Source organism: Arvicanthis niloticus, chromosome 2, assembly GCF_011762505.2.
Source record: "Arvicanthis niloticus isolate mArvNil1 chromosome 2, mArvNil1.pat.X, whole genome shotgun sequence".
Taxonomy (NCBI): domain Eukaryota; kingdom Metazoa; phylum Chordata; class Mammalia; order Rodentia; family Muridae; genus Arvicanthis; species Arvicanthis niloticus.
The window spans coordinates 122,758,190-122,781,140 of NC_047659.1; the positions used below are offsets into that span (position 1 = coordinate 122,758,190).

The 22,951-nt window shown below is 45.3% G+C and overlaps 1 protein-coding gene across 1 annotated transcript in view; it reads left to right on the forward strand.

Annotated features, from left to right (window-relative positions):
• Positions 1-39: 39 nt before the first annotated feature.
• The window catches only part of Pofut1 (protein O-fucosyltransferase 1), a 28,587-nt gene continuing 5,675 nt past the window's right edge, over positions 40-22,951 (forward strand). Inside the window, exons 1-6 of the mRNA XM_034493675.3 lie at positions 40-235; positions 2,141-2,262; positions 6,172-6,354; positions 7,423-7,535; positions 17,903-18,095; positions 19,319-19,561. Of these exons, the coding sequence (XP_034349566.1) occupies positions 100-235; positions 2,141-2,262; positions 6,172-6,354; positions 7,423-7,535; positions 17,903-18,095; positions 19,319-19,561 (990 nt within the window). The 5' untranslated portion in view covers positions 40-99. The remainder of the gene's footprint in view (positions 236-2,140; positions 2,263-6,171; positions 6,355-7,422; positions 7,536-17,902; positions 18,096-19,318; positions 19,562-22,951) is intronic.

The window sequence follows — 22,951 nt, forward strand, 5'->3', positions numbered from 1 at the left end:
CTGGGAGCGGGGCGGCCACTCGCGCCTCTTCTTCGCCCACCCCCCCTCCCCCCGCCTCCCCGCCTCCCGGCCGCGGCGCTCTGGGGCTCTGCCGTCGACATGGGCGCCGCCGCGTGGGCACCGCCACACCTGCTGCTGCGGGCGTCTTTCCTGCTTCTGCTGTTGTTGCCGCTCCGCGGGCGGTCTGCGGGCTCCTGGGACCTGGCCGGTTACCTGCTCTACTGCCCCTGCATGGGTAAGGCCTCCTGAACCCTCTGCTTAAACGGAGAAACTGAGGTCGAGGAGGCGGAGCCACTTCTCTGAGGCGCCCAGAGACTTCTCAGGTCCAGGAGAGACCTCCAGAGAGAGGCAGGGCGTGCTCTTCCCTGCCCTACTTGCCTGGGTACAGAGGACCCATTGGTGTTCAACTTGCCATTCGACAGATGGGAGAAATTAAGTGACTCACTCGAGGTCTAATCAGACTGAGATCAGTAAATGGAGTTTGTAGGGCAAGACTTGCCCTTGTCTCGTGGCAATTCTTGCATTCATTCAGCAAATAATTTATATGGCTTTTTTTTTTTTTTTTTTTTTTTTTTTTTTTTTTTCCCAGGTGCTGGTCTCTGTGCTGGTGGTGATGAAACAGATAAATCTCATACGAACCTTTATAGATCCTTCATTTTAGGAAGACAGACAATAAAACATTTTTTTAAGTGCGTGCAGAATTTGTACAAGATGATTAAAACTGGGGTAATAAAAGATAACAAAGGACTCCTAAGAACCAGCCGAGGGATGCAGTTTAAATGCAGTAGTGGATCATCATCATAAAATCCATCCCTTCTTTCAGTCCTTCAGTAGTTTGCATACCTGACCAATGTCATCATTTGATGGCCTGACCTTGCAAGATTTGGCTCTACTCTGGTCTTCACACCCCCTTTCCCATGGCCCTCTGGCTACAGCCATGGTAACCTGCTTTCTGTTATTCTTCTCAGAAGACCTTCCTCTAATTTCTGCTAACTCTTTCTCATCCTTGAAGTCTCAACATAAGTGTCACCAAAGAGGACTCCATTGACTTCTACTCGTCATTTCCTTGGTCTCCCTGTCACCAAACCTTTTCATTTTTTTCCTTGCAGTCATCAAAATCTATAGCAATGAATTTGTTTTCATGTTTAGTGTCTCCTAACCTGAATTAGAACAGAATGCCTTGAAGGCAGAAATCTTATCCTTCTAATTTTATATTGTAACATCTAACATAGTACCTAGCACGTTGCGGCTTTGCAGTATTTGTGGAATGGATGAACGGATGCCATAGTGATGATAGCCAAATGTGGTTGCATACAACTTCAGTCTCAGCACTGGAAGCCAGAGGCAGGTGGAATTTTGTGAGTTTAAGGCCAGCTTGATCTACATAGAGAATTCTAGAGTAGCCAAGGCTATATAGTGTGACTCTGGCAAAACAAAACAGAACAAACAAAAAACCAGATAGACCTTTGTATTTGAAGCATTCACAGCCTGAATAAACAGCCAATGCAAAAAGCCAGAAAATGAAAACAGACATGTAAATAACTGAAGATATGGTTATAGCTCAGTGGTAAAGCATTTACCCAGCATGTCTGAGATCTTAGGTTAAATCCCCAGCACATAAATAAATACACAATCTGATTCACAGCTGTAATTCTATCATGTAGGAGGTAGAGGCAGGAAGTTTGTTACAAGTTCAATGACAGCCTGGTCTACAGAACAAGTTCCAAGACTACACAGACCCTGTCTCAAAAAAAAAAAAAAAAAAAAAAAAGGTAACTCAAACCCATGCTGAAAGCAAGAGCAATGGGTAGGAGTTGTCTAAAGAGTCTTAGCAAATGAAGCATCAGAGTCACCTGCTTCATGTGCAAGTAAGTGGAGACAGGTCAAAGGATACTCCTGGCAAAGATGGCAGGTAGAGGGATTATAGAGCATGTTAGAGAAACAGCATGGATTCTGGAGTGGTGGTGGCAGAAGGACCAGGACCTACAGGGCATCGAATGTCAAACCTGGAAGTCTGGACTTTCTCTTCCGTGCCAGTGTTACTAGCTCACTGTGTTGTTACTTGGCCTTACCCAGTCGTGGATGCACATCTTTGCCGTTAGTGCCCCAGGCCGCCCTACCCACAATGTACCATTTCCAGGGCGCTTTGGGAACCAGGCTGATCACTTCTTGGGCTCCCTGGCATTTGCAAAGCTGCTGAACCGCACCTTGGCTGTACCTCCGTGGATTGAGTACCAACATCACAAGCCTCCTTTCACCAACGTGAGTACTTCTGCTGACCTTGGCCCCGTCCACCATTCCCCATGCTTGCTGAACTCCAAGGCCTCTGGGATTTTCCTCTTCTCTACCTAAAATTGTCTTCCTTGAAATAGCAATAAGTAGCTTTTTTTTTTAATCGAACATTTGTCATGTACTGGCATTGTCTGAACACTAGGTGAGGGTTAGCTCATCTTTCCTATAGCTGATCCTCAAGGAAACCAAGGTTTAGAGAGGTGAAGTAACTTGCCAAAGATTGCACAGCCTGTGGGTAGTAGAACTTGAATTGAACCCCGAGGCTGTCTACTTTAAGAGACTGTCTTGAAACTAAAGCCTCCATTTCCAGTCCCAGTTCACCCTACCTTATAGATATTCTATTGGTCAGTAATAGGTGACAAGTGCTATTATCAATTTTAAAAGAGAGACTGAGGCTAGTTAACAGTAGTATATCAGAGGGCCCGGATAACAGCGTGGCTCCTGTGCTGCCTCCTCCCATCAAGGGGCTCCCTGGGCGTCATGTGTGGCCTCTGATATTAGCTTAGTCTTTGTGGTTTCCAATAGCCCTGTGTTCCATTTTTAACTGTGTTCCCAGAGACCTAGATACATGAAATTAATATTTAATGAATTGATTTTAAAAATGAGTAGTTAGCAAAGTTGAACTTAGCGTGAACAAAACATTGTATTTTATTCCAATGCCTTTTTTTTTTTGCATAAATTTAATTTCTCCTTTGCAGGTATACTTTTTTTTGGAGAGGCTTTCCCCTCCCTGCAGTGCTACAGATTGGATCCATGTTTTATAAATCCTAGGGAAATGCTCTTCCACCAATCTGTACCCCTGATCCTGAAAAGCTTATTGATAGAAGCTGAAACCCAGACTACAACATAATTTAGCCACTTCCTAATTGTACATCAAACTACTTAACTTTCTGTGCCTCAGTTTCCTCATCTTTACAATAACCTGTGATGACCAGCTACCTCTCATGGTGACAACTGAATAGGTTACTGACAGTAAATTCCCTGACTGTGCCTCACACCTTCCTCTTAAAACCAGCCGAGCTCCTCAGTATATAGAACCCAGGACACTGGAAGTTCCTTGGGTCTGACCTGTTTGGCTTCACTGGTAGATTAGGTATTGCTGTCTGGCTGACTTGCTGTCTGGCTGTATCCTTGCCCTCTCAGCCAGTTGTCGTATTGAGTCTCCACTTGTTTGCTTCCTGTGGGTGTCTCAGCCTGTCTCAAGTGAGCTTCCCTTTCCTATAGTGACCGTTCTCACTGAGGTTTCCAGGGACCTCAAAATTGCCAAATCAAGGTTCATTGCTCAAGCTGTGTCTTACCTGACCACCCAGTGGCTCCTGGTCCTATGAGCCTCTCCTCTTCCTAAACTTCCCTTCTCCCCTGGCTTCCAGGACATAGCTTATTCCTGTTCAGTTCTGATCTTGACAAGGCCACATTTTTGTGCCTTGTTTAGAGGATACTCTCTTCACCTGTGGTTCTGCTGGTGCATGTCCTCCCTCTGCTTGGTATCAGCTCTGTGGCTCAGGTGAGACAGCTGAGCTGTCCTTGTAAAAGGCTGAGTGCAGGCACCCGACAGCACGGCAGCACTCAGTGACTGGTAGCTGCTGTTGTCACCATTACCTTGTATTTCTGTGGGTTCCTGTTGACTGGTGTGACTTTCACTGTTCTCTTTACACCTCCATACACCTCTGCTATAGACTCTTCTCTGACCTCACACTCCTAATTCACACTTCTAGACACTCAGATCTGCTTAGTTGCCACAGATAATCTCTATTCAGGAAGCTGGGCTGACCTTGATATCTTTGCCCACAAACCTGTGTCAACATCTGCAATTCTAGCCTCAGTATGTCCCATCTCCATTCACCTAGGCACCAGGTTGGGACCCTAGATTTCATCCTGAGCTCTCAAAGCCCCAGCTTTACCTTCTTTAGCATCTTGTACCTGTCTAGACTATTTTATCCCTCACTTAGATATGTGAGAGGTACATATTAACTCCACACTTAAGAAACTGGGTGTGGTGGCTGATGCCTATAGTTCTGGCACTTGGGGGGCTGAAGTAGGAAGATTGCGTTGAGCTTAAGTCAAACCTGGGCTACATGGAAATATCTCCAAAAATTTTTTTGAAATAAACCTAAGTGAATAAATAATGCATTCATTAACAAATTCAAGGATCATTCTAGTAGCTCCATAGTTCCCTTCCCTCTTCTAATCTTAACTAATGGGTGCATTCTCTCTTCTGTGGGCATATAAAGTTTTCAAAAGAAGGCAGACCTTGCCAGGTGGTGTGAAAGCCTCCATGTCTAGCACTTGGAGGGTGAGGCTGGCTGGAACTACAGACAAGTATGAGGCTAGCTAGGGCTGTATAGTAAGACTGTATCTCTTTAAAAATTCCTGTTTGGTTTCAGAAATGCTATTCCCCACTCCCATGCTTCCAAACTTTAGCTTGAGAGTGTACAGCAGCACAGCAGAGGCCTTGAGAAATCCTACTGAGTAAAGAAGCCAGCTTAAAACACAGGTGCAGTTCTGCAGCCTCTGTACTGTACCTGAACTACTAGGACATGCTTGGGACTCCAGAGGTTGTTCCATGATGTTCTAAGAATATATTTAAATTAATTCCTTTTGTTTGGTTTGGTTTTGCTTTTGTATGTTTTTTTGGTGTGTATGTTTTTTGTTGTTGTTGTTGGTGGTGGTGGTGGTGGTGGTATTTTTTGGTTTGATTTGGTTTGATTGGGTTGGGTCGGGTTTTTTGTTTTTGTTTTTTCCTCCTAGACAGGATTTCTCTCTGTAGCCCTGGGTATCTTGGAACTGTCTCTGTAAACCAAACTGGCCTGTAACTCGGAGATCCACCTTCCTCTGCCTCCCAAGTATTGGGATTAAAGGCATGGGACACCATTGCCCAGCCAGTTTTAGGTGGGTTTTTTGGTTTGTTTTGTTTTTTGAGACAGTTTCATGTAGCCCAGACTGACTTCAGATTTGCTCTATAGGTGTGAATGACTTTGAACTCCTGGTCCATCTGCCTCTATCTCCAAAATGCCAGGATTTGGGGCATGCACCACACCTGACTCAGAAGTTTTTAAAACTCTGAAGAATTATGATGATGAGCACAGCCATCATCCCTGAGCCTGCCTGACTAGAAGTGATCCTCATGAACATGTTCTTCTCCATATTGCTTCATCATTTCTATTTTCATTTTCTTTTCTTATTTTTATTTTCTGAGACAGAAGTTTATGAAGTCCAGGTTGGCCTCAACCAGTGGATTACATGCATGTACCACTGTGCATGCCTTTCTGGGCACATGCATGCTTTTCTGTTAGGAAAAGAAACAAAGCATTGTAGGTAAAGTCGATGAGAAGTGTGCTAACCCTGTTCTCTCTCCTGGAAGCAACTACCCTTGTGGACTGTGCAATATGACCCCTGCTTCTTTCTTGCGCTTCCACTAAGTCCATTCCACTGAATGTTGCTATCCACATCTCCTGTAGAAAGTACCTGAGCCTCCACAGAGGGAGCATGTCATCCTGTGGGTATGGGCCCCAAGTAGCTGTTCCAAAGCTACCACTTCTCCTAGTAGCCATGTTACAGAGGGCTCAGTTTTCTGCATTTGTTCCAATGATTTGTAGATAATCAGGCATTTTGAACACCAGAGATTCTACTGTTTGTTTTTGAGCTGGAAGATAACCAAAAACAAACCTCTCAGTTTGTTTTTGACCCAACTTGGCTTGTGCCTGCTGGAACGGGGATGAAGCCTAATGCCTCAACTTTGTTAGGCAGGCATTCTACTACTGAGCTCTATCCACAGCCCACTAACAGTTCTCTTGTATCACATAGTCTGGGTCTTGGAGTTTACTGTTTCTAGAAACAAGAATACGGTGGAGACCTGGACCCTGCCTTTTTCTCCTGTAGCTCCATGTGTCCTACCAAAAGTACTTCAGATTGGAGCCTCTCCAAGACTACCATCGGGTTGTCAGCCTAGAGGACTTCATGGAAAACCTGGCACCTTCTCACTGGCCCCCTGAGAAGCGGGTGGCATACTGCTTTGAGGTAGCAGCCCAGCGAAGTCCTGATAAGAAGACATGTCCCATGAAGGTAGATCCTTTTCTGTGTCTTCTAGGCCCTTAAGATTACATGGTGGCAATATGTGGAGAAGATGGAGGTTTGTCTGTTTCTGGCACTTGTTAGCAATGTCACCTATGGTGTACTATGCTTCTCTGAGCTATGTTTCTAGCTGGCTCATAGAGAGTAGGCTGTATGTAATAGCACCTGGGAGCTGAGGTGCTGTCAGAAATAGTAACTGATGCTTGCAGATCAGTGATGCCAGCAGCTGGGTGCACATTTACTCCCTTACTCCTCAGACTGTGAAGGAGGTGCTGATGATGTTTTTACAGGGTAGAGAAGACATGGGTGTAACTTGGCTTGCTGTCCACTCTTTTAACTTGAATATTCTTCCCCTAATCAGCAGGTAGATGAGGGGCTGCCATGGATAATTAGTAGAAATTTGTGCATTTCTGGTACTTTGTGAATATGATACACCCAAATTATCTTTTGGGACAAGTGATAGAAAAGCTATAGAATTTGAGAAAAGACCTAGCTTGTATCCCCCATACTGCCCTTACTGGCTGTCTAACCTTGGACACATATCTTACCTTTTATGAGTCTAATTTCATCTTGTACAGTAGTATGCTGCATTAGCCTCCTAAAGCTCTAGTTCAGTGGTTCTCAACCTATGGGTTGCCTTTGGGTGTCAAATGACTCTATCACAGGGGGCACCTAAAACCATCAGAAAACATAGATATTTACATTATAATTCATAACAATAGCAAAGTTACAGTTAATGAAAACAACTTTATGGTTGGGGGTCACCACAACACGAGGAACTGCATCAAAGGGTTTCAGTGTTAGGAAGGTTGAGGACCACTGCTCTAGTTCATAGTTCCAGGATAGATTACTTCATACGTTGCTGGAAGCCAACAAAAAAGCTGGAGCTCTGTCCTCAGGCCCAGCCCACAGACCGTCCTGTAAGAATGCTTTACCAGGTGTCACACCATCCATCTTCCAAGGCCCTTCTTCTCTGCAGGTTTTGGCCTCATCTCCAGGTTGAATAAGCTTTCCACCTTCTCTCTCTCTCTCTCTCTCTCTCTCTCTCTCTCTCTCCAGGAAGGAAATCCTTTTGGACCATTCTGGGACCAGTTTCATGTGAGTTTCAATAAGTCAGAACTGTTCACAGGCATTTCCTTCAGCGCCTCCTACAAAGAACAGTGGATCCAGAGGTACTTGGTGGTGGGGGTTGGGGGGATAGCAGTCCTGGGTTAGGAAGGCCTGGGGCTCAGGGCCATCCAGCTCCTTCCCAGTCCTTACTCTTTCTACCCCTCCCTCCTGTAAGAGACCAAAGGTGCAAGCACTGTGTTCTGTCTGTTGAACTTAGGATCCTATGTGATCTGTTTCCATCTCACCGCCTGCCCCAAGGTTGAGCAAGAGTTTCTCGGCTGATAAGGGATGTCATAAAAAGAACATTACTCAGTCACATGCATGTCGAGTCCCTCCTCCAGGCGTGAGAATCGTTCCCCTTTTGTCTCCCTTTCAGCAAGGTGAAACTGGAAGCAGTGCCTGCAGAACAGCTCAGGTGCAGACTGGCAAGTGATGTCACCCTCATAATCACTAGCTAGGCTTTATTAATTGTGGGCCATAGGCTCTATTTAAAAAATAGGTTAGCAGGACACAGACACAAGCTGTGAAATATTTATGGAGCGTCTGTCATGTGTGAGACACAGTATTCAGAGGCCAAAGATATATGAAAAATGAGGACAGCCCAACCCTGGTCTTTGGAGAACCACAGTCTAGTCAGATAGATAAACTTGTGAGAGAATCTGTTGTTGGTGTTCTAGCATGTCAGGAAAAAGCCTGGGCTTAGATGTCAGAATAAGGGGTGCTATAGACCTTGCCTAACATATATGAGGTCCTGGATCCACTACCACAAAAGAAGTCAGATTAAAGGCCAAGTATGGTGGCACTCATCTTTAATCACAGCACTTGGGAGGCAGAAGCAGGCAGATCTCTGAGTTTGAGGCCAACCTGGTCTGCAGAGAATGTTACAGGACAGCCACCGCTATATAGAGAAACCCTTATCTTGGGAGGGGGTCAAAGAAGGAGGAGGAGGAAGAAGAAAAGGTGATAATGATGATGTTGTTGTTAGGGGGTTAGAGGAGCATGTAAATTGAAGGTGGTCATGACACTTGACATTTATAGGCCAGTGGTAACTGCAGTAGAGACAGGAGTGAAAGTTGGCCAGAGTTCAGACCCAGCCTTGCCTCTTTCTTAGGAGACAGAAACCATTCTAGGTCTTTGGTTCCAGCTTCCACCTTGGTTTAATGAAAAGTGCACTAAAGTGTTTGTTTCCTATCATAGAAAGTATATAGTGCATAGCGAGCAACCAGTTAGGTGTCGTTCACATGCTTTACTTTATGTCTATAATAAATGTCATGAAATAGCCATTATTAATTTCATCTTGAGAATGTCGGGTTGATCTCAGGACCTGATACATGTTGGTAAGCCCTCTACCACTGAACTACCCACTCCTTCAGTCCTCAGTTTTACAGAAGGAAGCCTATTCATACATGGTAGGTTAAGTGACTTACCCAAAATGGTAGGGCTATTGCATTGCCAGCTTGGATCTGCATATGAATCTTCAACATATTTCATGCCTGCTGTATGCCACACTATTCCTAAGTCTTGTTAGGTTTAAACTCAGGATTAATGAATCTTTGAGATGGAATTGTCATCGAAGATGCATACATAAAACAATGAAAACAGAGAAGAGTGAAATCACTTGTCTAAGGTCATAAAGCTTGAAGTAGCAGAGCTGTACAAGTCTGGCTCCAAAAAAACATGCCTTTTTTAAGCCAGGGTATCTACCAGGCTTACCTCAAAAATCACCATGTAGCCAGAATTGTCCTTGAACTTCTGATCCTCCCGTCTCTGCCTCCTCAGAGCTGGGATTACTGGAAAAGTAGAGCTGCCACTCTGGGTTGAGGGTGTAGTATTTAGTTCTGTGTGGCTTTTTTTCCCCAGCTAGTATAGGAGCGACTTAGGCTTCTCAACTGAGAGTCTAATTTCCTTCACTGCTGATCTCAAATAGCACTCTCCCATTTGATCACCTGAGGGGTTCTCCCCCTTCATGTCTAAGTGACAAGCATCATTGCATCACTGGAAGGTAGATAGGATAGAGATTTGTCCCTAAGAGCTCTCCTCAGCCTTTGGCTAAGGTGTTTAAGTATAAGATTTGTCTCCACTGAGAATGTACCAGGATAAAAATATGTCACCAACTCTAAAAGCAACACTGAAAGTAAATCACAAAGAGCCACACTACATATCTGATCCTAAGGACAAAGATGGGGGCAGTGCTTGCGCACCAGCACGTCAGCTGGGGAGTGTCACTCAAGCATATCCATTGTTTATCTTGTTTGAGTTTGCCATGTTGTAATAAGAACCGTGTGATGGGCCGGGCAGTGGTGGCACATGCCTTTAATCCCAGCACTTGGGAGGCAGAGGCAGGGGGATTTCTGAGTTCTAGGCCAGCCTGGTCTACAGAGTGAGTTCCAGGACAACCAGGGCTACACAGAGAAACCCTGTCTCGGGGAAGAAAAAAAAAAAAAAAAAAGAACCATGTGATGGGCTGGAGAGATGGCTTAGTGGTTAAGAGCACTGGCTTCTGATCTAGAGGTCCTGAGTTCAATTCCATGGTGGGTCACAACCATCTATAATGAGATCTGATGCCTCTTCCTTCTGATGCTCCCTTCCGTCATGCAGGCATGCGTACAAATAGAACATTCATATGCATAAATAAATCTTGTGAGGACTTAAACTTGTGCCTTATATTGAGGAAAAGTTGAAAATATGAAAAGGTAGTTTGAAGGAGTCAGAGCTCTCTGGGAGCCTGCGTAAGAAGCAGTTGCTGATTCTCAAGCATTGCTCTAGATTTTAGAGACACAGTAAGGCAGATCAAGCTTCTGTCTGATGGAGCGCAGCATCTAATGAAGGAAGTACTGAGTAAGCTTACAGAGAGCAATTGAGAATGGTAAAGGCTTTGAAGGACATAAGGACATGATATTTGACTGCAAGTAGTAGGACAGACTTCAAGGATGAAAAGGAACCAGCCATACTAAGATCAAGAAGTAAGTATTCCTCAGTAGAAGAGAAGGAAGGTGACTCTTGGTAAGATGTCACAGAGGTCCACAGCTTGGTATAGGCAAGGGACAGAAGAACATGTGGATGGGATAGTGAAAGGAGAAGGTGGTAGTAATTGGCTGTATAGTAAGCCACAGCAAAATGTTCTGGCCTGGTAGTGTAGTAGTTACTGCTCACTGTCCTGTGGCATCCACAGGACCAATCCTGTGCTTAGATGGATAGGGTTTTTGGCCTGGGTGTTGTTGGTGGTTTTGGTTTGGTTTGGTTGGTTTTGTTTTATTTTAATTTTTTTTTTATTTTTCATTTTCTTTATAGAATCTGAACTATACAAAGTTCAAATCCAGATTAACACTTAATTTCTTGCAATGATTGGTCTAGAGTATCCACCACAGACTAGATAGTTTTGGGTTTTTTAGTAAAGAAATAAATGTCTAGGCATGGTAGTTTACACCTGTAATTCCTAGGCTCAGAATGCTAAAACAGGAAGACCAGGAGTTCAAGGCCAGTCTGAGCTACATAGTAAGTTTAAGGCCAGGTTAGGCTACAAGAAACCCTGTCTAGAAACAAAACAGCAAAATTAAATTTGTTTATAATTCCACTGCTATAAAGAGTACCATTAGCCAGCCCTTTCTTTGTCCTGGAACTTACCCTGTAGACCATGCTGGCCTAGAACTCACAGAGATCCACCTGCCTCTACCAAGCAGTAGATTAAAAGTGTATGCCACCTCCGCCTGACTTCCCTCCTAATTTTTATATTCATACACACACACACACACACACACACACACACACACACACACACACACGTACATTAACTAGCTGTGTTGCTCAGGCTGGTCTTGAACTTGTAAACAGTCATGCTAATGAAGTTAATTTCAAACATGAAAATATTTGAGTTCAAAAGAGTGACCAGCATTATATTATTTTTATTTATGTTGATGGAGTTTTGTTTGTTTGTTTTTGTGTTTTTAAGACAAGTTTGGCCTGCAACTTACTATGTAGACCAGACAGGCCACAAGCGAGTGAGCAGTAACTACCACATTACCAGGCCAGAACATTTTGCTGTGGCTTACTATGCAGCCAATTACTACCACCTTCTCCTTACGCTATCCCATCCACATGTTCTTCCTGCCTCTGCCTTACTGTGCTGGGATTACAGGTGTGCAACACAATGCCCATCTCAGTGAGCTTTATGAAAACCGCTGTAAGAGTACAACTCAGTCACATTAAGCACGTTGCAGTATGCAGTCATTGCAACTCTCTGTCTCCAGAACCTGCTCAGTAAAGGCTGATTTCCACTCCTACTTCCCTTGCCCTGGTGTAAGGGATTCTGCTTTCGCTATGAACTTGCCCATTCTAGGGACCTCAGGCAATGGATGAACCCTCATGTAGTTCTTGCCTGTCTATGTTCAACTTGTTCACTTAGCATACTGTCTTCCGGGTTTGTTGGTATCAAGGCATGTTTTTGAGTCACACCCCCTTGAAGACCAAACAGCACAGTTTAATTAGCCATTTATCTGTTTTGTCATCCACCACATGGATTCAGAGGATCCGTCCAGCTCAGCTGGTTCTCAGTCTACAAACTTCAGTTCGGCAGATAAAGTTGTATGTTTATTTACTCTTGGAAGTATGTGGACTGTTGTGTTGAAATTACCCTCATGTATATAAGAGTAGATGTCAGAGTATATGGTGAGCTTCCTGTCACTGACAAAATACCTGAGAAAACAAACCTAAAGAAGGAAAAGTTTGTCTTGGCTCATGGTCGCAAAGGCTTCAGCCCATTGTCACTTGATTCTGCTATTTCCAGGTTTGTAATGGAGCACATCATTATGTTGGGGAGCAGCTGGAATAAGTCAGCTCACAGGGTGAAAGCAGAAAGAGCCAGAGAGAGGAACCAGAAATAAGACAGTACCCCTAGGGCATTCCCTCAGTGTCCCCAACTAAGCCATACCTCCTAGTAGCCCATTCAACTGTGAATCAGTCCATCAGTGAATGAATCTATTTTCAAGGTTGGAGATCTCCTGCTGTTGGGCTCAGTGAACCTCAGGGGTACATCAGTGCCACACTGTGACTACTGAGGTCCTCTAGGCTCACCACACATTTATAGGATCAGTAGATGAGTACAGAGGACACAGAGACACACACAAGACAGAGTATTGCTCTCAAAGTCTCTACCATGAAGGAGACTTTCCCTCCTACTCTTTGCATGGGAGCTCTGGGTTGAACTTCAAGGCTTCATAGACTCAGCCTTATAGGTCCTGTCAATCACATATTCTCTCTATGTGTTTGCAGACAGGCTAAAATCTGGGAGAATGACCAGCAATGTATTATGGTTTAGATATGAAACCCCTTTCAAAGGCTTACATGTTGAAGTTTTGTTCCAGTTCAGCAATGCCCAGAGCTGACTGAGTAGGAGCTCTCCAGCCTTGAAAAAAGATTCATTCACTGATCAGGTTGGCTGGAGCATTGCTCAGGTTTTCTTGCAACCAGGACCCTCTTCCTGTTCTCAGACATCACGGGGAGTGAGCCATGGAGTTGTGACCTCTTATTTGTTTCATGTTGAGTCACAGCTGATGTAGTCCTGCTGGGACCGCTTTGTGCTGGCCCAAGTCCAAGGCACAAATAAACATTCCAAAACTGAATTCACCAAGGGTCAGTTGCAGGCTCTTTCCAAGAGAACAGGAAGGGCACAAATCCTGATTTATCCTAGTAATTCACATCAGGTCAGAAAACCTTTTCCTGTTAGAGGCCCCTGAAGTGATGTCTAATATGAGCTTAGCCTTAGGCCTGGCCCATGGTAAGGTGATCAAGTAATATTAGTTTCTTCCTCCTTTCCCCACTGCCATCATCATGCCCTGGTATTTTTATAGGACCTGATCCCTCACATTCAATTCTAAAAATATTCACTGCACCTGTTGCCAGTGCTAGGGGCTGTGGCTCAGAGAAGCTTCATATTTCTGTATTAGGAGATGCTCCTTAACTGGGCAGGAAAATGAGAGTAAGATTTAGGAGTCAAGAACACAGCTAGTAGGACTGGTTAAGAGTACTGGCTGAGCCGGGCAGTGGTGGCGCACGCCTTTAATCCCAGCACTTGGGAGGCAGAGGCAGGCGGATTTCTGAGTTTGAGGCCAGCCTGGTCTACAGAGTGAGTTCCAGGACAGCCAAGGGCTACACAGAAACCCTGTCTCGAAAAACAAAACAAAAAAAGAGTACTGGCTAAGCTGGACATGGTGGCTCCCAACACTCAGGAGGCAGAGGCAGGTAGATCTCTGTGAGTTCAAAGCCAGTCTAGTCTATGTAATTAGTTCCAGAACAGCTAGTGTTACATAATAAGGCTGTCTCAAAGGTATGGTAAAACAAGCACCTGCTGCTTTTTCAGGCAACCCAGGTTCAGTTCCCAGCTCCCATATCAGGCAATTTGCAACTGCCTATCTAATCTAGTTTCAGGAGATTCAGCACCTTCTTCTGTCCATAGATGCACGCATAATGCAGATTCATACACTTAGACACATATACATTTTTAAAACTTAAAAAAAAAAAAAAAGTGAAGCTCACTCCCTGAATGCAAACCCTGCTCCATCAGATCCCATTATAGATGGTTGTGAGCCACCATGTGGTTGCTGGGAATTGAACTCAGGGCCTCTGGAAGAGCAGTCAGTGGTGTTTGTTTGTTTGTTTGTTTGTTTGTTTGTTTTTTAGATTTATTTATCTCATGTATGTGCGTATACTGTTAGCTGCCTTCAGACACACCAGAAAAGGGCATCAGATCCCATTACAGATGGTTGTGAGCCACCATGTGGTTGCTGGGAATTGAACTCATGACTTCTGGAAGAGCAGAGGCTGCTCTTAACCACTGAGCCATCTCTTTAGCCCAGCCTCTTTATCAGTAAGATAATAGTAGGCACACTTCCCTTGAAAGGCTCTTGTGGGAATTAAATGAGTTAATATGCAAATAAAGCAATTGCTTTTCACATAATATGGTTCAGTACATTATTGCCATGTATATACACATAACCAGAACCTTTAAGAGTCCAGCCAGACAAGCATCATACAGAGCCAGGCTGTGGAGGGACACTAGCTTGCTGCATCCATGGCATAGGCCTCTGACCAATGTCTGGGGAAATCATGGTGAAGAGACTGCTAGGGCCACTGTCCTTAGTGTTATCCCATCCAGGCAATAAAGGTGATAGCTGTTGAGCTTGTCAGCTTGCAGGGGAAGGAACTGAGCCTGGGAGTCGTGACCTGTCTAGAGGCCCGGAAGGCATTTGCTGAATAATGTGTTTGTGTCAAGGATGAAGAAGGTGTGGCAGGTGTATTGCAGCTCCCTGGTGTGAGTGGAGGATGAAGTGAGTGGCCTACTGACCAACAGATCTTATTCATGCAATCTAGGAAATGTTAAAGAGATGTCAGCATGACCCTGTCATCTCCATAATCAATATGGTCCAATCACCAAACATAAAGTTACATTTCTTTGTGGTTTGGGTTGTTTGTTTGTTTGGGTTGTTTTATTTTGTTTTCCGAGACAGTGTTTCTCTGTGTATCCCTGGCTGTCCTGGAACTCACTCTGTAGAACACGCTGTCCTAGAACTCAAAGAACCACCTGCCTCTGCCTCCCTGGTGCCGGGGTTAAAGGCGTGCACCTCCACACCAGCATAAAGTTAAATCTTTTTTTTTTTTTTAAATGAAGAAGTCCATATTAATTTTTTTAAGACTTATTTATTTTATGTATATGAGTACATTGTCACTGTCTTCAGATACACCAGAAGAGGCCATCAGATCTCATTACAGATGGTTGTGAGCCACCATGTGGTTGCTGGGAATTGAACTCAGGACCTCAGGAAGAAGAGTCAGTGCTCTCAACCACTGAGCCATCTCTCCAGCCCCAAGTTAAATCTTTTAAAAGGTAAACTAGGTTGTAAGCACCATGGTGATGATCCTCAGTGTCTTGTAAGACCTTTCTGTATGCTGAGCACTATCCTAAAGGTTTTACGTATATTAACCCACGCAACCTTTTCAATAGTCCTGTAAGTAGATACATTAACTAGCTTGACTGTGCTGATCATTGCATACATGCATACAAAACATTACCTTGTATACCTTAAATATCTAGTTGTGTTTTTTAATAGCCTTATAAGGTAAGACTGTTTTCAGCTCTTTTACAGACAAGGAAACTAAGCCATGGATGGATGGATGGATGGATGGATGGATGGATGGATGGATGGATTCATACATGAAAACATGTCTTTAGGGAGAGATAAGAAAAGGGAAAGACATGTTGAGCTAGGGCTTTTATTTTATATTTTTCATTCACTCTGAGTGTGTGTGTGTGTGTGTGTGTGTATAAGAGGACAACTAACTGTAGTTGGTTTTTTTCCTGCCTTCATGTGGATTCCAGGTAACCAGCTGAGGTCCTCATGTTCCATGCAAGTGCCTTTATCCTCTAAGCCGTCTCACCAGCCCTAAGTATTTATGTTTTTAAACTCCAAAGCACAATACAGCATTAGCATCTGCTGATGTAGGCCATGGGCATGTAAATTATTTTCCATATTTATTTTAGGGTAACAATATTCCATGATTTTTTTTTACATTTTTATTTACTCTTATTATGTGCATTTCCTTTTTTAAAGACAGGGTTTCTCTGTGTAGCCCTGGCTGTCCTGGAACTCACTCTGTAGACCAGGCTGGCCTCAAACTCAGAAATCCGCCTGCCTCTGCCTCCCAAGTGCTGGTGTGCATTTCTTTAAAAGGACAGCACTCAGAGGACAGCTTACTGAAGTCAGTTCAGTCCTACCCTGTGGATCCCAAGAATTGAACTCAGGTCATGTGGCTTGGCTGAAACACACCTTAATCCTATGGGTCATTTTGCCAGCCCTTTTATAATTTTTATTTGAACTTTTTTTTATGTGATCATAGATCCGCATGCACTTGTGACGGTTTAAAGAGATCTTGTCATGTACTCTTGACTCAGTATCTCAGCCAGGATCCTGACAGTGATGCAATTCCCCTATCTTGCTTAAATTGTCTTTTTTTTTTTTTAACTTATACATAACCGTGTGTATGTGTATGTTAGTTCTGTGTCATTTCATAGGTTCATATAGCCAGTAACACCGTTAAGATACTGTTTCTTTCGATGTACATATCTTTATATTGCAAGCTTCTTACTATCCCTGCCCCCTAAACACACACACACCATCCATCCCTAGCAGCCATTGGCCTCTTCTCCATTTTGCCCTTTCTAAAGCATGTAAATGGGCTCATACGGTGTGTGCTCTGTGGGGATTGGCTGTTTTGACTTAGGGTAATTCCATTAAGAGCCATAGCTTGTTTGGTAGCCCATACTTTTTATTGGAATGGCAGTTCATAGTGTGGATATGTTAATGTTTCTATTTGGGCTGTTTCCAGTTTAGGGCAGCTGGAGTAAAGCTGCTGTGAACAGTAGTGTGCATGTTTGTGTGTAAATACAGGCTTTATTTTCCTGGCTGAGTGCTCATAGTGCTATCAACTAGGTCATATTATAAGTGCGTGTCTGGTTTCATAAGAAGCTAACTGCAAGCCTTTCCAGAGTAGCTTCACCTAGTTTGTAATACCTAGAAGGGATTTCAGTGGGTAGGGCAGATATTTGGAAGCAGAAGTCTGGAATCAGAAATGCACTCTGAGTTCATAGGCAGCAAAGTGCTTTATGTTGCTGGGTGGGAGTCTGGGTTGAACTGAAGAGGAAACACAGGTTTACCAGTCTTTGGCTTACTGAGACCTCATGTGCTCCAAGCACTGGTGAAGGCAGACAGAAGGCACTGCCACTGGAGCCTAGTCTAGCAGAAGAGAGGAAATATGGAAAGATTGCAGAAAGGATTCTGTGTGGTGGGGAACAGTCTTGAGAGGGTGTGCTGGGGTTATCTGAAGACCTTTGGTTTATCACATGAGGGTAGGGACCATGCTGGTCTCATTCTTCTGGGTCCTGACATAAACAGTAAGTATTTGCTAAGTATTGAGTGACTGGCCTAATCCCATGTGCACAGTTCCTACGACCTACAAGTAGAACCAACATTATCTGTGTAAGCAGCTTCATGTCTCAGTCCTGCTGTGTGGGTAAAAGGGCAGGGCTGGGTCCAGACGCCGCACCCTGGAATGAATTACCACACCACAGATTGGAAGCCAGCATGATATAGTAAATGTTGGAATGCTCTACAGTAAATTTTTAATTGTTAGACAAGCAAAGAAGGTTGTAAATTGCCTGTGGCTGGAGGAACAGTATTGCATATTGTGCCTGCTGTCTCCACCAAGGTTTCTTATCAGCCAGTTGAGATTTCACAACCTCTCTCACTCTGGCTTGTTATAGGGGCCTCTCCACAGGGTCTCTGGGGCATGGTGCAATGCCAGCCCTTTTCCCGTGGGGGTGGTATCAGGGCTCTTTTCGAATCCTATCTGACTTCCCCTTATTCCATCTTTTGCCTAGATTCCCTCCAAAGGAGCATCCAGTGCTCGCACTGCCAGGGGCCCCAGCCCAGTTCCCCGTCCTGGAGGAACACAGGGAGCTCCAGAAGTACATGGTATGGTCGGATGAGATGGTGAGGACAGGAGAGGCCCAGATTAGCACACACCTCGTCCGGCCCTATGTGGGCATTCATCTGCGCATTGGCTCCGACTGGGTAACTTCCTGTTCCTCTCTCTAGCTCAAATTTGCCTAAGCAGAGCCCAGGCCTGTAGTGAATGGTGGGGAGTCTTAGCTTGGGGCAGAGGCAGATAACTCCACCAAGTCTGGATTTTATCTCACGGTCTTGCTGCTGAAGCACAGGTCAGAAGTGTGTGTGGAGCTCCTGCTGGAGAGGCAGCATTTAACAGCTGCCATTTGGACCCTTGGGTTTGCACATGGGTAAACTGGGGCATCAAGTCAGATCCCGGACTAGGGAGTCCTCTGCCTCGTCAGTGGTTAGCCAGTAGATTGCTATTGAAAAGGAACTCTGGAGCCTGTCTACAGATCGATTGAGTTTCGGGACAGCCAGGACTACACAGAGAAAACCCTGTCTGGGGTAGAGGGAGGGAGGGAGGGAGGGAGGGAGGGAGGGAGGGAGGGAGAAGAGAGAGCAAGGAGAGAGAGAGAGAGAGAGAGAGAGAGAGAGAGAGAGAGAGAGAGAGAGCTGTGTAAACCAGGTGGGCTCCTCAGAAGTGCAGGTGTTTTCATCCTCCCAGAGTTTGTGTAGAATACCCCAAGAAAAACCCACATGTAGTCATCTCACTAGAGGGTAAGGAAGAGCTTGATAAAGAGAGTCAGGGACTTGAGAAAAACTCCTAATTAGCCAGAAATAGCCCAGACCCACCTCAAACAGATAAAGCCTATCTCTCTGGAACCTGTAGCAAACATGTGCCTCAGGGGAGTGATCAGAAGTCCCACTTCACCGGGAATCAGATAAGCCTCGCTTATCAGCAGTGCTGAGCTCCACTGAAGTCCCAGATAACAAGGAGCAGAAAAATGCTTTTCAACCCCACAACCCCACTCAGAAATAACCTGTGTCGCTGCTTTTGTACGGCCCCTCCCCCAGGGTTCTTTGTAGCCCAGGTTGGCCTCAAACTCACTGTAGCCAAAGCTTTCCTTAAAACCTCATGATCTTGCCTTCTCTACTTCCCAAATACTAAGATTACCAGTCACTCCTGTACTTCCCCTTAGTGCTATCAATACATATACATAGTAGTGGATAGGAACGTAGCTCAGGGGGAGGACACTTGCTTAACACGCACAAGCACTGGGTTCAACACACACACACACACACTGGAATGCTAGCCTCCTCTGTAGCACTTTTCCATTTACCCATTTCTGTGTTGGGCTGCGAGACAGCTGCTTCTCTAACTCTGTGCCCTCCACCCCTCCCTGTAGAAGAATGCCTGTGCCATGCTGAAGGATGGGACTGCAGGGTCACACTTCATGGCTTCCCCTCAGTGTGTGGGCTACAGCCGCAGCACAGCGACCCCCCTCACCATGACCATGTGCCTCCCTGACCTGAAGGAAATCCAGCGGGCTGTGAAGCTTTGGGTGAGAGCACTGAATGCCAGGTCGGTCTACATCGCCACAGACTCTGAGAGCTATGTGTCAGAGATCCAGCAGCTCTTCAGCGACAAGGTGCGCCTGGCCCAGAGGGAGCCGAGAGGGGAGGGAATAAACAAGAATCTGCTAGTTCCACAACTCCTATCCCTGCTTTGGGCTCCCCCCACCAGCTCCTTCTGCTCTGATTCCTAACGTTCCTCTGTCCACAGCTCAAATATCTCAGTGAGCTCTTTCTCGTGTTCATTCCACTCCAGGAACTCATGTGTCCCTGCTGGAGCACCCTGAGGCCCTAGTATAGACCTCCTCTTCTGTTTTCTGAGGTTTATCCTGGTGCTTTGACATCTGGAGGCTGACATACAGTGCAAATGTTTTGTTGAATAAGGACACAGTGAACTCAGAAATGGAATGCACAATAGCTGAGAGTTTAAGAGCATATCTCTGTTTTGGTTTTATTTTTGAGACAAGGGTCGGTGGCATGTAGCCTAGACTAGCTAAAAAATGCAATATGTAGCTGAGGATGACCTTGAAATCCTGGTCTTCTTGCTTTATCCAAGTGCCAGGTTCCAGGTTTGCACTCTTACTCCTGGCTCAAGAAATATACTGGAGACTTGAATTCTACTCTTTCTGCAGCCTTGCAAAAAGTGACCTGAGCCCCTGTGCTGATTCTGCATCAGCAGGGTAGAACCGAATAGCACCTGACTCCAGCAGCGTTTGTAAAGATCTAATCTTGAAAAGAGATGATGACCTTTCCCACTATAAAATAATGCTCAGTAAATTAGCTCTTGTTAGTACCAGAAATGAATGAAGGGGATGATCTTTTGTGCTTATAACTCAGGAGCAGAGTTTACTGGGCAGGGTTTACTGTGGAGGGAGCAGCAGGTGAGGAGTGGGTGTGCCTCTGTTGGCCGAGTGACTGGCGAGAGTTCAGGAGACCAGGGTGGCTGAGGACCTCAGATGCTGGCAATCCAAAGAGGAAAATAGTAGAAAGATGATTCTTTAAAATGTGTGAGCAAGGGCTGGAGAGATGGCTCAACAGTTCAGAACACTGACTGCTCTTCCAGAGGTCCTAAGTTCAATTCCCAGCAACCACATGGTGACTCACAACCATCTGTAATGGGATCTGATGCCCTCTTATGGGTATGAGACAGCTACAGTGTACTTACATTTAATAAATAAATAAGCCAGTCGGTGGTGGCACACGCCTTTAATCCCAGCACTTGGGAGGGAGAGGCAGGCAGATTTCTGAGTTCAAGGCCAGCCTGGTCTACAGAGTGAGTTCCAGGACAGCCAGGACTACACAGAGAAACCCTGTCTCGAAAAACCAAAAATAAATAAATAAATAAATAAATAAATAAATAACCAACCAACCTTTGGGCCGGAGCAAGTGGGAGAAGGGAAGGGGAAAAAAATAAAATGTGTGACCAAGAATAATGTGGAGGCTGTTAAGGAATTAGGTAAAAGTGGTTCAAAGTTTGCTAAGGACTCTGGCATTTAGAAATAAATAAAAGGTGAATATGTACTTTATTAATACGAGTATTTAAAATCAAGCGGGGGAGGCAGACATTGGGATCCACTGACCTTATGTGATGGGGCATCTTTCTGTTCTTTCACTTGCTCCACCCCCTAAAACATGAGAGATGCCCCAACCAGCGAGCAAGTATAGAGTCAGTGCCTGCTGTCTGCCCTGCCCATTTCCTAGATAGAAAATCAGCTGAGAGACCTCAAGATCCTTCGCTCTATCTACCCCTGTGTGCTGTAGATGAGGAAGTCTGCCCAGAAGAGGCAGAGTTAATGGAGAGGTCCCAGAGCCCAGTGCGGCTGGAATGACAGAATTGGTAAATTCAGGGAGTGGATGGGACTGTTTGGGGGCTTTTGGCTGAGATTAAAAGATAGTGTCTTTAACAATCCAGGAAGCAAGGCTCCTGGTGTCAGAAAGCTTGGTGAACAACAGAGTGCTTCCAGGCAACTCTGCCCACCCCTCACCTGCAGGGAGCTGAGGGTGTGGAGAGTCCCAGGGGGTTTTCATGAGCTTTAGGGTTGATGCACTTATTAGTTAGGCCTTGAGCCTCTTGTTATTGCTTACTACTTCCTGTTCCTGTGCTGGTGTTCTTGCCCTACCCCCACCCCACCTCCACTCCTCAGCCCCATGTTCTGTGGCTCATTGCTCCACCCCCACTCCTCTGCCCCATTTCCCGTGGGCTCACATTTTACTCTCCTTCCCTTCTTGATGTGTGACATTTGTGTGTGTGTGTGTGTGTGTGTTTGTGTGTGTGTGTGTGTGTGTGTGTGTGTGTGAGAGAGAGAGAGAGAGAGAGAGAGAGAGAGAGAGAGAGAGAGAGATTGAGATTCCACACACATATGTAAATGTGTGTGTGGAGGCAAGAGGACAACTTCAGGTACTGCTTACCTTTTGTTTTGAACAAGATCTTCTTACTGACCTAAAACTTACCAAGTAGGCCAGGCCATCTAGCCAGCCAACCCCAGGAACTGCCTGACTCCTTTCCAGTGCTGGGATTTTGAGCATATACTAAGCTAGCTTACTTTAGAGTCTCACTGTGCAGCTGTGGCTGGCTTTGATCTCAAGGAGATCACCTCCCTCTGCTTCCTAAGTGCTGGGGATCAAACTTAGGTCTTTTTGTTTGTGAGGCATCTTTCTGACAGAGCAGCTTCACCAGCCCCCTCCCTACCTTTGTTCAGAGCAAAGCCTCACACTATTAAGCTGGGACCTCAGTGAATGAGTGCCTTCAGGGTCACAGCCTAGACTGGGAAAAGACTCTGTGGGTGAGCCAACAGGAGCGAGGACAAGGCCTGTTCAACCTGGGTTTGTTGAGACTTAGCAGAGCAATAAAGGTCTAGCACAGGTCCAGCAGGACACAGGGTTAACAGAAAACCACTGAAGAGTTAGAACTACAAACAGCTGTGTGCTCCAAGTAGAGGTGCTGGGGCTCTAGGGTGGAGCACAGGGCACTGAGCTGGTAGGCAGGAGGGAGAGAGGGCTTCCCCAGTGTGTGCCACATGATTGGAGAAGGGAAGATTAAGAGGAATTAGCCAGGTAGAGAGGTTTACCCCCTTGTCTTAGTTAGGGTTACTAGTGCTGTCATAAAACACTGTGGCCAAAAGTAACTTGGGGAAGAAAGGGTTTTATTTGGCTCACACTTCCACATCTCTGTTCATCACTGAAGGGCATTAGGACAGGAACTCAAACAGAGCAGGAACCTGGAGGCAAGAGCTGATGTAGAGGTCATAGAAGGGTGCTGCTTACTGGCTTGCTCCTTATGGCTTGCTCAGCCTGCTTTCTTATTAGAACCCAGGACCACCAGCCCAGGGATGGCACCACCCACAATGGGCTGGCTCTTCCACACATCAATCACTAATTAAGAAAATGGTCTATGGGGGCTGGAGAAATGGCTCAGCAGTTAAGAGCACTGGCTCCTCTTTCTGAGGTCCTGAGTTCAATTCCCAGAA